At 35.5% G+C, this 15,403-nt stretch overlaps 1 protein-coding gene across 8 annotated transcripts in view; it reads left to right on the top strand.

Moving 5' to 3' along the window:
• Positions 1–480: 480 nt before the first annotated feature.
• The window catches only part of LOC107168974 (optomotor-blind protein-like), a 51,545-nt gene continuing 36,622 nt past the window's right edge, over positions 481–15,403 (top strand). Inside the window, exon 1 of one of the 8 annotated variants that reach the window (XM_015518564.2) lies at positions 481–1,715. In XM_015518564.2, the coding sequence (XP_015374050.2) occupies positions 1,138–1,715 (578 nt within the window). In that variant the 5' untranslated portion in view covers positions 481–1,137. The remainder of the gene's footprint in view (positions 1,716–15,403) is intronic. The other 7 variants (XM_015518549.2, XM_015518594.2, XM_015518557.2 and 4 more) reach the window with 7 other exon arrangements.

Raw genomic sequence — 15,403 nt, 5'->3', positions numbered from 1 at the left:
TGAAACTCGCGGGCGCACGGCGTATGCACATCACTACGACAGTGCGCGTTATAATATTGTGCCGAACAGCCGCGGAGGAGGATGCGTGCGCGTGAACGTCGAAGGGGGCCGTAGGCGGCGTTGGCGGAGGCAAGCGGCGTCGACGGCGTTTTGCGGTATAGCGTGGCGAGCGAGGGCGGCGAAGAAGGGGCGCCAAAAGTCCTCCGGTCGTTACGTCGGACACATACACGTAGGGTGGTGGCGGCGGCGTCGGCGGCCGTGGTGGGCGCCGTATTTTAACACCGGCGTCGTCGTCGTCGCCACCGCCGCCGCCGCCGCCTGAACAAGCGTTGACCGGCGACGGCGTCCCCCACCAACGCCGCCGCAACCGCGTCGCGTCCAACACGCACACGCACACTCGCAAGCGCGTGACGTATACACAAACAAACATCCACGCACACACACGTCGCGCCCGCACAGTACGTCGACGCGAGCTCGATAGGTGTGTGTGTGTGTGTGTGAGTGTGTGTTGACGCCGTTGCGTGAAACCGTCGACGCTTGCCGATTGGCCGGCCGGGTCTCGACCAATCCGGACGCGACTCTCATTAACACTCGAACCGGGGCGTCGGTGTTGTCACATCGCCGCCGCCGCCGTACAGTCAGTCGGCACCGAGCGCGCTAACCGTTGTCGTCGTCGTTGTTGTCGTAGTATTAGTGTGGCGAGCCTTCTCTACACGGCCCCCCCGGTGTTTGCACATTATACGCGCGCACTCATCACCGTCATAGTTATTAACGTTAATAAAACATGTACAGATAATATTATATAATTTATAGTCGGTCGTCGCGTTTAATATTATAATATTAAAAAAATTTTTTTTCACTTCTGACGTTCGAAAACAGTCGTTGAAATCGCGTGCGAATAACTGCAGTCGACCGTCTCGCTTGTGATCATTTATATTATATCTAAAAGATAAATTTTTAGATAAAAAATATATATCGCCAAGAAAATATAAAAGTTTTATTTTGTACTGCATTTTTTTTCCTTCTCTGTGCTCCGTCAATCATCACTCGCGGTAAACATTTGTGAATGCTCGTGCAGGAGTCTGGTCCACCGTAGTGGCTGGGTCAAACGGTAACGGCGTGGACGGCGTGGCTGTTATGCGGTTCGAACAAGCGGACCTCAGGTGCCGGTCACCCCGTGGGGCACCGGACACCCCGCAAACCGCTGCCGCTATGACCGGCGGCCAACGTTCTCCAGACACATCGTACACGGCGGCCCGTGCGTCGTCCACCGACTTTTCCGTCAGCTCGTTGCTGACAAACAACAACAACAGTAGTGGCGGTGCGCCGCCGTCCACAGTCCAGCAACAAGCCGGTGGACAGCAACAGCAGTATCCGCCGCCGCCTCCACCGCCACCAGGTCTGTCGGCCGCAGCGGCCGCCGCGTATGCAATGGGTGCCTGTTACCCGGGCACCATGATACCCATGCCAAAGATGCACCATGGCCCGCACCACCCCGGCGCCGGTAGTTATCCAGCGGAAGAGATGCTCGCGTTGGCCGCCGCCGTCGCGCACGGCGTACACCATCCACACCCGGCGGCCGCGCTACCCCGGTCCGTGGTCAGACCAGAGGACGACGGCGTGATTGACGATCCCAAGGTCACGCTGGAGGGCAAAGATCTGTGGGAAAAGTTTCACAAGCTCGGCACCGAAATGGTCATCACCAAATCTGGCAGGTCGGTCTCGATAAAATATAATTTACTTTTTTAATTTAAGATTTTGTCTATATGTATAATAATATATTATACCTATAACGTCTAGAGTGCTAAGTATACATAATCCAAATCGATGAATAAAGTTAGGCACTAATTATATCCCGATATGCATAATAATATTATGATGATATTATTTCTCTTTTTGAAAATAATCACCTACTTAGGGCAAATTCTTTTCTTGCTCGGCGTTTAATATAATTTCGGTAATAATAATCACTTATACCTAATTATTGCTCCAACGATATTTCTAATCTGCGTGATACACTTATTTGTATTTATAGGACTGTTGGTGTTATTAATAATATAATGATATTAATTTTATTATAAATAACCAAATAGGTAGAGGCAAATGGAAATTTCATTTTATTGCTCAAAATAAATAAATTTTATTGTTTGTGTTATTTATGGGATATGAAATATTTTATTTTGTTATTGTCATTTCCAATCAGAATTAAAGTACCTACCATCATTACCTTAATTGTTATGTTTACGGATTTTAATTTTCTAAAACATTTGGTTAATTTGTGCCTAAAATATTTTATTGGAATTAAAATTCGCTGGATATTATCTCAGTATACTTATCTTGGTACTTTCCGTGTTTCTTCATCGTTTCTTATACAAATATAAATAATGTTTCATAATTATAATATTCAACCCTCAACTAAGTTAGATACATTATGGCATGTTAGTTTTTCAATTTTTTCAACGACACTTCGCTATAATCTGATAGTGCCATCGTACTTCAGAATGCAGGTTGACATGTAAGTGTACCTGTGATAATATTGTAATTATATCGCAGTTCTTAATGTTATATTGATAAACTATGAACGTCGCCTTGGGGCTATTTAAAAAAAAGCTGTCGCGCAGCACACACCAAATCGCCTTAAACATTACAATGTTAAAAACATAATTTCATGTTTAAGTGCCGCGTGTGTGTGTGTGTACGATCTTTGGCGCCAGACAACAATTAAACCCTACATTATGGACGGATTTCCATTATGATGATGATGATGATGAGTACGATGACGATGTGCTTAATCACCGACGTCGTCGCTACTGTTTTTTAACTGCTGCACAGTAATATCGTACAGTAATGCTATTAGTAGTAGCGGGTAAATAAATAAATATTTAATAATAAACGATGATCTAGGAATTGTGATTCCTATGAACTATTTGTATCCCTAATTGAAAACTGAAATCTTAATTTCTTTTTCAACCTTACACGAATTGTACCTAAGCACTAGGCGATCTAAGTCAATTGGAAAATATGTCGCCCTTTTCATTTGAAATACTTGTGTTTATTTTTGTATTTTAGCCGGTTGTGTTTTGCGAGAATTTCATCACATTTCCTAGATAAACAGTTTATTGTTGCTTTTGATCTCCTGGGAAAATTCCGAAAAATATCAGTTTTATGTGCAACTATTAATATTATTTAATTCAAAAACATTAATGACGTATACGTATTTTTGAGCACTAGAATATTATATATAGTTTCGTTATTATTGTTGTTATTTGCTACCTGCTTTCTCGACAAACAATAATCGTTTTCGTTTAGTTATACTCGATTTACATGCAAATGTATTTTATCCAACCGCATAACAGAATAAATTAATTTACAACATTGTGTGAATGGGGTATCCACAATAGATAACAACACATTAATATGTTGTCAAAAATTCTGCATTTTAATTAATTTTAGAATAATATATTTTGTTAAATTGTTTTGTCTTTTGAATCGATTCTGGATTACTAAAAATTGGATTACTTTTTATGTAATAATAAGATACACGAATATTAAATAACTGAATAAGGGTTTAATATTTGTAAATATTAACAATAGGTACCTACTAATAGTTTCAAATGGGTCTTTATTTCATTGTTTATATGCCTAACATATTATTGATAATATTATATAAATGTTTATTTATATGCAGGTACAATACATATTGCATTGCATAATAATTTTGTTTACGCATACTGCATACACCTATATGAGATAAAATATAAATAATCATATTGAAATAGAATTCCCTAAATGCAAAATATTATTATTTAACATTTTTCAGCTAAAAATTAACTTCTTAAACATAACTGTTTCTAGAATATTGCAGTTTGTACCTTGTATCTACTTCAATAAGCATCTTTATACATCATAGTTGTTGACTATGTTGACATCATTCAACGATTAGGTTGACAAGGTTATAAAAACAATTATTTGAAAAATTACATAACTCTTAGTGTAAACGATAGATATTTCTAAAGGTTCCAGCTGTTATAAAATAGTGTTTTACATAAACTTTTATTATTAATATGAGAGAATAGCACTTGAATGGTGGTGTGTTTTTATGTTAAAGGTGGGTATAATTTATTATACAGATTTTAATCAATTTCGAGTTTTTTTTCTGTATGCAGACATGTGCACATGGTTTTTCTAAGAAAGTTTTACATTACATATAAATTAGTACATTACGGATGTTGGATATAATCCAAACTGTTAAAAATTTGTTGATTCAGACGCAACAATCAAACGATTAATATTCTAAATAATATTATTTTTCATTATATTATTTATCTATTAGTTTAATATGATATAATATTATCTCCAATTCCCAAGTTTAATAAGTAATTCATTTGTCATGACACTATAGTAAACGACATAACTAATTTTAAATTTTGTACCTACGATTTTACAAGTAATTTTTTTCTACAACAATGCAATAAATTATTTATCAATTCTTTTATTTGATGAAAATAGATTTTCTATTTATCGAAATTTACAATGTTTATTATCTTGTATTTATACTGATTTTAATAAAAATAATACTAAAAATACTCCAGTTTAAAAATATTTAGAATATTATTTATTTATTTTTTTTTTTTTGAGACTATTATAATTATAAAACACTAATTTAGGCTTCAACCGCAGATGGGTGATGTAGTTATATATTTTGTATAATATTTTTATGAACCAAGATTATTAAAAAAATATGTGTAATATTTATGCATATAAGCTACCATATTAGTAACCAATTTTATTAAAATCTCTTAAGACTAAATTTAAATATTTTCTCTTTTAAATGTGTGACTGCAATACCATTTCAATGAATAAATCAGTTAATTTAATTATAACTGATAACAAAAGATGCATAATATGAATTTCAAACAATAATAAACATTTATAACAATAGCTAGGTAAGCTTATCTAGATGAAAAATTGTATATAAATATAATTTATTAATTTATTATATAAAAAAATCCATGTTGATAGCAATAATAATACTAGTACCTAATAATAATAAAATTATTAATATTATTATAGTATTGTAAGTAATCAAAATATAATTATCTTGGTTGTGCAGTGCAGTGCTCATTGGCGTTGTTAAAAATGTTATTATATAAACCATATAGATATAAGGATATATAAATTAGTATAGGTACGTTAATGTCTTATTGGTATATTTTTAGCATTAAATTTGCATAATCAGTAATTTATATTCTTATAAACAATGAATTAATTGACATAAAATTACGTTTATGTTAGATGGCAATAATAAATTGATCAGAGATAAAAAATCAATGTTTTTTTGTGTTTAGCATTTCAATCGTGTAAAGGTACTCATTAATGGTAATTTTACAGAAGACTCGACCTTTTATTCTCTTTTTGTAATGAAAAATATTCGCCCTTCTCACACTATCATATTGTACTTTTAAAAACAATTTTTTTTTACTACCCACTCCCGTTTATTATTCGTAGTATATTAAGTATAATATTTTATTTGAGTTTCATATTATTTCTGCAGCACTAATTAAAGTATAGTATGTGTATACCTACTGTGTATCATGTGAATCACAGTACAAAATTTACATCATATATTTTATTTTATTGTTAAAAATCATTAGTGCTAAAGAAATGCCATAAACCTTTTGGTATAAGCTTACAATACTTTTTCCCATGGTATATTTCTACTATCAATTAGCACTACCTGTAAACGGTGTAAATATATATGATAAACCTATATTGCAGACTTTAAGCGTACAATAAAATGAATCGCAAATGTTATGATTTATAAACATAATAAAGTAAATTATATTGCTGGAAACCAACAATTTTCCTAAATTACCGTTAGCCGATATGGTCAATTGCCATTATACATATTATAATATTATTTTATTTTAAAATATCCTATCGCCGTTGTTGACACTTGAGGTGCACTGTCGTTCAGCAATAGTTGTATTATCTGTCCAATATAAAGTTGCAGATACCCTAAAACTGTTGATAATTTAAATGCGTTAATAGAATCAACCTCATATTATACCTATATATTATGTAGCGGTAAAGCGCATTATTGCACTCTGCGAGTTCAATTTATAATTTATTTATAATAAACCCACGCATTACCTAGGTATAATATTATACTCTAATTTTTTTCGTTTAACCTTACGAAACTTGAGGTATAGTCAATAATAATAATTATGTAATAACGATGATGACAATAATAACGATATTATACAGGGTGATTCTTTAAAGTGGGTACACTAATTATCTCGAAAAGTATTTACTTTTTTCAAAATATTTTTTTACATGGTTTCAAGTTGTAAAAAACCAACGTTTTTATTAAAAAATTATATTTTGAAATATTTTTTATCCTTATAATTTTTTAAGTTTTTTAATTTTTTGAATCACAATATGGAGTTTTAATTTCATATTCCAAAGCAGAATATTTTTCTAAGTATTTTGATTCATAAAAATCGAATTTAGGACGAGTAGTTTATGAGTTACTATAGTATTTAAAGTTTAGACAAGCGGAGTAGTGGACAAACATTTTGCGGGGTAACCCCGTACCACTCCACTCTGCCAATCTAAACTTTAAATACTTATAACTCAAAAACTACTAGCCCTAAATTCGATTTTTATGAATCAAAATACTTAGAAAAATATTCTGCTTTGGAATATGAAATTAAAACTCCATGTTGTCATTAAAAAAATTTAAAAAATTAAAAAATTATAAGGATAAAAAATATTTCAAAATATAATTTTTTAATAAAAACGTTGGTTTTTTAACAACTTGAAACCATGTAAAAAAATATTTTGAAAAAAGTAAATACTTTTCGAGATAATTAGTGTACCCACTTAAAAGAATCACCCTGTATGTAGGTAGATGTATATAGTATATTATAATAACAACAACAAAAAACATAATCACTTCTATATACGACAATCATTACAATATGACGACGGGGTACGTACTATGTACAGCTCGCGAACGTATATAATTAATAATCAACTTATTATTTAAGTACATAAATATTATTATAGGTATCGTTTATTAATGGTTTGCTTATACATTTTAACTTATAAGGTATGATAAAGAACGTCTCGTAATATTTTAAACGGACAAAATGCGATACCGATTAATTGGTTTGCACGAGTTTGTTTCTCGCACGTATCATCGCAATATTATGTTCGCGTCGTCGTATATAATAGTGCATGTGTTTGTGTGCGTGTATGCGTGTGTGCGTCTAGTGTTACAAGGGGTAGAGACCGGTAGCGGCGGCGGCCGAGTGAATGGGGGCATACATCTACACACACACACACTGACATACTCGTACTTAGGCTTATATACATATATAATAAATAATAATCTATACAGACACACACAAATACTGCACACACTTATACCATGTTCCCGGGGTGGCGGCTATGGTTGTGGTGTGCTGTAACGGTAGTACAGGGTAGGTGGGGGTGGGTGAGTGGCGTTTTTTTTTCAACGGCAACAATGGACTTTCCCCCCACTCGTCCCCCCTACGTTACTGTCGGTGGACTGTAATATAGGAGAAGGCGGCGGCGACGGCTCCTTGACAATATATTATAAAAGTGTGCGTGCGTGTGCGTGCGTCCTCCCAGTAATAGTCGTCGTAGTATTAAGCCTACATGTGCGTGCGTGTGTGTATGATGTAAAATAATAATAATAATAATAATAGTAAAAAACGAATCTACGTGCGCATGGTTTGCTGCAGCGTGTTATATAGTCGCGCGACACACGCACGCACGGCGTTTCTCCTCTATATCCGCTCTCTTTTGTTCTATTCGCGACGACGCGTTGTTTTATTATTTTATCGATCGACGTGTGTGTGTAGACCATGCTATTGCGGTGTATTCGTATAGTTCAGAAAACGTTATTCAAATGCAAAAGAAGAAGGAAAAAAATGTGAAATATAAATATCAATACTGTTTCGAATAATAAAAGACGAAAGACGGAACTCGTGTATCTGGCAGGGACTTGTCAGTGGTCACGCCGCATGTCCTGCTATACTTATATTGAACAATATTACCTATAAATTATTATTACAATATTCTAGTGGCCGCGTTTTTAACACTTAAAATAATTTAGTATCTAAAAATTATTACAGTACTCGCATACGATTGTCGTCGTCGTTAAAATCATCAGATAGATGTTATATATCATCTATATTCTACAACAACCGCAAAAAAGCGTGTGTTGTTTGTCGATATTTCTTTGGGTTTTTTCCCACAGAGTTGTTGCGTCTCGCCCGTCATGTTCGTAGAATAAAGCCAATATTGTAAGATTTTGGTTGTTCTTACGCATATATATATAATCGCGGGGAACAACGGCAGCCGCTAAAAATGGGAGTCTGCGTATGTGACCGACGTGTGCGTGCGTGCGGGCGTGTGTGTGTGTGTGTGCGTGCGTGCGCGCGTGCATAACCTCACTTCACTTCAGTGTATACCGTCTGTATACATTTATTATACACGTAATACGCATAGTGTAGGTATGTATAATATGACTACTATACACACTCTGCGCGTAATTACCACCGCGGCGGCGGCCAACCGGTCAATAATAATGTAACGCGCCGAGGTCAACGTCAACCACGACGAGGCGCCGTGCCGGCCACTGCCGGAAAAATCCCGCCCGCGGACCATGATAATAATATTATCGTTACGGTTTATTTACGTGCCGCCGTTTTTCTGTTCGTTGGTAATCGTTGTCTGTCCTGGTGTTTGTGTCATATATTTAAGTAGCCATCGAATGAGCTCTTAAGTCTATTTACATCCCGCACCTAATTAGTCTCATATCAGCAGTAGGAAATCTTCCGTTTTCAATACACGGTGAACGATATAGTTTCTTAAACAAAAACACGAATACTAGTATAAACATAGGTACCCACATTGTCCTACACGACATGCATATGTTATTATAATACATATTTTATAATATTGGTAAGTCGCATGTTAATATATTATAGTAGTTCGTTACAGATATCGAAAAATATCCTGTTCGGGTGTCGATTGGAAATTTAATACCATTCGAATATTTTATACCGTCGGTCATGTGTACACATCGCGACTTACCCGTCGAAGGGGTCGTTTGATCCCGCAATGCTTTTCGTTATAGAATCTAGAATATCAACCGCCACGTTGGCGCCGTGGCGTCGGGGCGAGAGGAAAAGCGATACAGCGGCAGAACTATGTGTAAGTAGTAGAACGTTGGCATACGGTTCTTGGTGTATTATAATATATTATATGTTGTCTAACCGCGGTATTTAATATGTAACCGGACTTGATTGTTTCGTGTTATATAGGTAATAGGTACGCGTCTGTGCATTTTCTGATCGGGCTGCCTGTACATTTTTTTAACCGTACACTTTATTATTTTGTGGACTTGTCCACAACATTTTACCTTATGTACAAGTACAACATCATAGCGTGTACTCTAATATAGTATAGTTTGTGTTTGTGTGCCCTACTGTATCGTATCGATATATCAAACATCAGTGACGGTTATATCTTAGTTTTTAAGGGGGATTTCAAATCCACGGGGGTAATGGAGTTTAAACCCTTGCATCATCATTGTTGGAAATTTACTGCTCTATATTAGTGAGTACGGTAAATATGCAAAATTTGGTGGTTTTAATATCTATATAGACCAAATTGTCATCAAAATTTCATAAATAAGTTTTAGGTGCTAAAATAAAGTGAAAAAAATACCTAGAAGCGATCCATCAATCTACTCTCTGCCCAGACACAAATTTAGAGCAAAGATCCTAGTGAGGAGAGCAGCGAGTGTTTTTTTACAACACAAATACAATTATAATATACTTACATTTTATTCTTAATCTAATTTTTTTCCAATATTAATATAATCTTAATGTACCTAATAAATTAATTTAAATATTAAATAACAAAAATCCAGAGTAATATCCAATGATATCAGAATTATAAAAACAATTGGAGAAATAAGTCCTCCTGGATCCATCCCTGTGCCACTACTGCGATAAATTATATTATTATATTTATATATTTATATATTTATATATTTATATATATAATTATTTACCTATACGGCTATACCATTATTATTATATGTATGAAGTTCCTAACCTATATACATAGGTAGTATACATAAGTATCGAGACAATTATATTTTCATTCGCGTTTGTTACATTTTACATATTATTATAAAAATGTGTGTGATGATGATAAATATGTCTCTTGTGGATGGCCGTCGACGTCGAGTAGACTATTAAGTATTAACACGCGGTCCTGCCGAAGCTGCCCTCAGGCGGGGTGCGTGTACCGCGCTTCGACCGCCGTACATTATCATTACCTATATTGTTTTGAGTGCGCCACGAAAGAATTTCGTGCGTGAAACGACAAACACGCGACGACGCTTGCGCTTATATCGTACCATTATAATGTATGATATATATTTATCAACTTCGTCATGAAAGAAAACGGATACAACAACAGCAACACATTAAATGCAACTTTTATATGATTTACAATCATAACAGTTCCTACAAGAAAAAATGTTCGCTTCTGGTTTTAGTATATATTTTTTGAAAAACGAAGATACAAGTTCCCAATTTAAAAAAAAAAGCCTATTGTTTGTTTTACATATCATCGAAGTTTACTGCTCAGTTCCAATGCTATAATAAAAACTAAGCCAATAATATTTTCGATTCCAATCCCTGAGTTACAATGTCTTACCATATCTTATTATAATTGTGTTTAATGCAGACTATACACAATAATTGTTTGTAACTATAGGTTAAATTGGCCCCGAGTTTTACTAACTTTTCGAAATTTTTAATTCATTCTTTTTTGTTTTAAATTTAACTCTTTCGACTTAAAATTTTTTGCACATTTTTATTGACCGTCAATTCAGCTTAAAACTTTTAATCATTACAACTCTATAGTTTTATCGTGAGGTATAAACTTAGAGCTCGTACCTATATTGGGTTGGTATACCTATATTGTTTAATACTTATAGGATCGATGACATTTAAGCTCGCGTCGACTTATCGTTTTTTGTTTTCATCCGGCTTTTGCGTAGTCATCACTCATTGTAAGTAAACATTTTATAATATTACTATAATTCGTAATATATAATATGATAATATTATCGTCTATTTCTCGGGGTATATTTTTATTTTACAAAACAAATTGTTCGCATTTTATCTGGCTGCGTTGGTTGTATGTATAGTGTAGAATTATATTACAAATACATTGGGACGCGCATAATATGTTATTGAGTACCACCAAGTGATGCATCATGTTATACAGCACTAGGTACTGCAACACCTCTCTCTACCTTTTAGCGGCGAAGCGTCTGACAATGGTATGATAATAATACCAACAATGACAAAAGTGTGTTGAGAACAGGGACGAGGAGGAGATGATATGGCCGTAGACTGTAGTTGAGTCTAGTATATAATATACAGTATAACAATATTTTATTATTGTTAGTATCTACGACGTGTAGATATAGACGTGTTTGTGATAAGAGTATATATATGCGGTTGTTGTCGGGTGGGCAAGAGTAGTGTTGCAGTACAACTGTATTGTAGTATAGTGTAGTAGTGACGGGGCGGTGGTGATGGTATATAAAGTTAATGTATGCCGCCGGCAACGATAAGCTCGCGGCGTTGGCAGGCGGAAGGGGAACGGGAAAATTGGACGTGATTAAATAATTGCGTGAGCGGCAGCGTTTGTGTGGTCGCGCGCAATTAGAGCAATTGACTAGATTGAAATCGGTATTATACACATATACACTCTGTACAATATATACCTAACTGCTGACGAGGCGTATTTGTATAATATGCGACGTATAGCTCTCCTAAACAAAAATCTAATTTGAACTGAATTTAGTTATTGCTATCGTTATTGACGAGTATATAGGTTATAAAGTAGTGTAACTATCATGTTATATATTTTAATATTATATTTGTAGATTATAGGAGGTAGAGATCGGATGATAGAATGCGACGACTATTATTATAGTTATTTTTTATATTAATATTAGTGCTACGCGCGTGTCACGTATGCCAAAACTAGTCGCACTCGTGTTTGTATGTATACACCGTTGTATATTTTTATACCGGTATAATATATTAAATCATTTATATCATTATGTATTTTATATTATCTTTCAATGAATAACGATTTAAAAAAAAAAATGAATCACTACACAAGTATAATACATCATTCTATACTAGAAACTCTGTGTTATGAATGTTATACTATATGGGTCATTGTAAGAATCTGAGTTCACGTAAAACTTTTACATAGGAACTATATATTATAATGTTGTGTACAATGTACAATGTACACATATATTATATATTATATAAAGAGAGAGGGCTCATTTAAAAGGGGCAATACTGTTGTAACGATTTGGGGTGAAACGCGATGGTCATGTTTTATTCCTGTAAAATTCTGTGCTTATAGTTGGTATTATACACGCGCGTGTACACTTCCCTTGGACTGTGTAGTTCCGCCCCTGATAACCAACAATAATAGTCCTTGATTTTGGCGTTCGTTTCATACCGTACAATGTATTATATGCGTCATGTTGGTATTTATTTTTTTCTTATACCGGTGAACTGGATTTGATGTACATTCGACGGCAATGGTTTGTTAAATTTACCGGTTATGTTAGGTACCTAATTTATTTTTAATTCATAGTTCACCCAAACGAGCTTCTCTGCGCGAATCGTGGGTGCAAATCTATCATATTATTTTATACCAGTTAAATAACCTGGCACCGGCCGTGTGCAGTACCTATACTTGATACTTCGCGATCAGCACGTCGGTGATGAACATAACAATTTATATGTACATTTAATAATATACAGATAGGTCAGTAAAATCTAGGCGTAAATAAATACAAATTTAATCGAGAAAAACTTATATGTTTGGGAATAAATAAGCGATGCGGCCGTGTGTAATATATTATAATAACATAATATAATATATATATAATGATAAACACACTCGACTCATGTATAATATGTTCGGTCGGCCGACCGGCGGCGGTCAGGCGCCTCTCGTTGTTCGTGAGGCGACGACTATCGCGCGTATCGATCGGTAAAAGTGATTTTTCCCCTCCATCCCTCCTGCAGCCATAGTTCGCACGCGAGGCGCACACCTCGGCCCGTGTGGTAGTGTAATCTTCAAACCGCGTTCTCTCGCGTAGTCGCGTCTATAATATTATAACAACGACGACGACGCGCTTTTAATATTTGGTCTCGTGGAATTTTTTTTTTATCGTTATTTTATAATCGTGTATAATAATAATAATAATAATAATAAAATATAAATAATACCTCCGTGTTGGGCATGTGCGTGTGTGCGGACGCGCGCCCGCGATACACGGTGTTCCAGTGTGAATGCGTGTTAGCCAGAGTGAGCGTGTGTGAGAGAGAGAATCGAGACGTGTCTTGTTAGTGTGTGTGTTGGATGGTGTAAACCAAAAACAAACAGGGCGAAGGCGAGAGACCCGGTAATTATAACATCCATCAAAAAAGACGAAAAAAAAATAAAACGCTAATGATAGGGTACCGCCGCAGTATATATCCGCGGCCGGGCGGGCGATCGTAGCTCGTTATCCCGTCGTCGACGGTGCAGAGTAAATAGTGCGCCGGCGAGACGTACGCGTACCACGACCAAGTGTATTATATTATATACATATATATATAAAATATGTACATAGCTATAAGTATACGTCGTGTGCACGTAATAACACTATAAATTCAGTTGTGTTGGGCGGCAGTGGTTCTCAATGGATTGCACAGCGCGCGCGCGCCCGTCACTTCCGCCGGCCCGGTGCGCTTTTTACCCACCACTGTGGCACGCATCGAACCAGTTTACCGCGACCGCCGTGCACTTATTATATATTTTTATTATTATTATTTATATCGTTTCTCTCACTCTTTTCTACACTCTCTGTCTTGTACCTAGTACACACAACGAACGCACCACGACGACCGTATAGTCTTTGGTGGCCGTCACCCTCCCGCCCGCCGCCCGCCCTTCCCGGCCATTCCGGTGTCGGCTCTTCATGGGAGGGCTTAATTATTCCATCAACGGACCCACGTCGAAGGGGCGTGGCTGCTATGGAATTGTGTGTGAGTGCTTGTAGTTGTGCGAAAATAAACTATGTATAATATAAATCATATTGATAAACTATAATGCCTATGATGTGGCTATTGCGTCCTGTTAGTATGATATCCGAGTGTACCGCGCCTCCCCTTGTCTGTCTTCGTTTTTTTCTTTGGTTATATATATTTACAGTATTGCAGCAGTGCATTAATAGTATCTGCTTCTATGGTTGGTGATTTTCCGGCTATTTCACAGCATCCTCTACTACCCCCACGTTCCTTAACATGTAGGTGCACGTCCCAGATTTTTAATTATCATTACATTATGCTATAGTCAGAATGGTATGAACTATGAAGTCTCCATTCGATTTTTAAACGAAAACGTTCAAGCTACGATCTGTTACGTCTGTACGTACTTCGTACATATAATATTAAAAATTACTATTTTCGACCGTGCGTTTTAAATAATTGGAGTATAGTCATTAAATACAAGTTTAATACCACCTACTATGAATAACTAACTTTTTTATTAAATACTACAGGTGTGTAAGTATAGAACCTATCACAATAACTGTCGAATTTAGGGAACATTTTTATCGAGAGTTAAAATAAAATTCTATATAATATTCATAGCTATAACTCTTTGAAATTTAATACACTGCATTATTGAGTAGGTAAGTACGTGTACAACTTGTATATGTAGTCGACGGTTTGATAAATATTTTACATTTTAATCACGCTTAGGTTTTCGCTCAGTCGTTCTGCAGTGTGATACGTGTTAAACGAATTATAACGAGTTCCAATCGTTGATTTATTCTGATTAACGCCGCTGCCAATGTTATTATTTAGTTTTGCGTTGTAAATTAATTGTACAAATAATTATACATATATATATATATAAATAAATACGAAACTCCATAACATTAAATTATTATTACATACGATAGTCGTGACGGTTTATCGATTTCTTTTTTTTTTTTTATTTCTCTATTCCCTGGCCATTGATTCAGAACATGGTACACTCCTGCCCCCGAGTATCTAAATAATATAATTGAAATTTCCGTAAACTTAATCAATATGTTCGCTGATAGGAATATCTCACGTATATAAGATACACACAGATATATATAATGATATATTACTGTACATTTGTACGAAATGGATAGTTCTATAGATTTATTCGAGCAAACCCCAAAATATTTCTACTGTCGTTTTTTATGTCCGTAAACTCCACCGCTTATATT

Source organism: Diuraphis noxia, unplaced genomic scaffold (assembly GCF_037042655.1).
Source record: "Diuraphis noxia isolate RWA-SAM2 unplaced genomic scaffold, SU_Dnox_SAM2 contig0002, whole genome shotgun sequence".
Classification (NCBI taxonomy): Eukaryota; Metazoa; Arthropoda; class Insecta; order Hemiptera; family Aphididae; genus Diuraphis; species Diuraphis noxia.
This window is presented reverse-complemented; position numbering and strand designations above follow the sequence as displayed.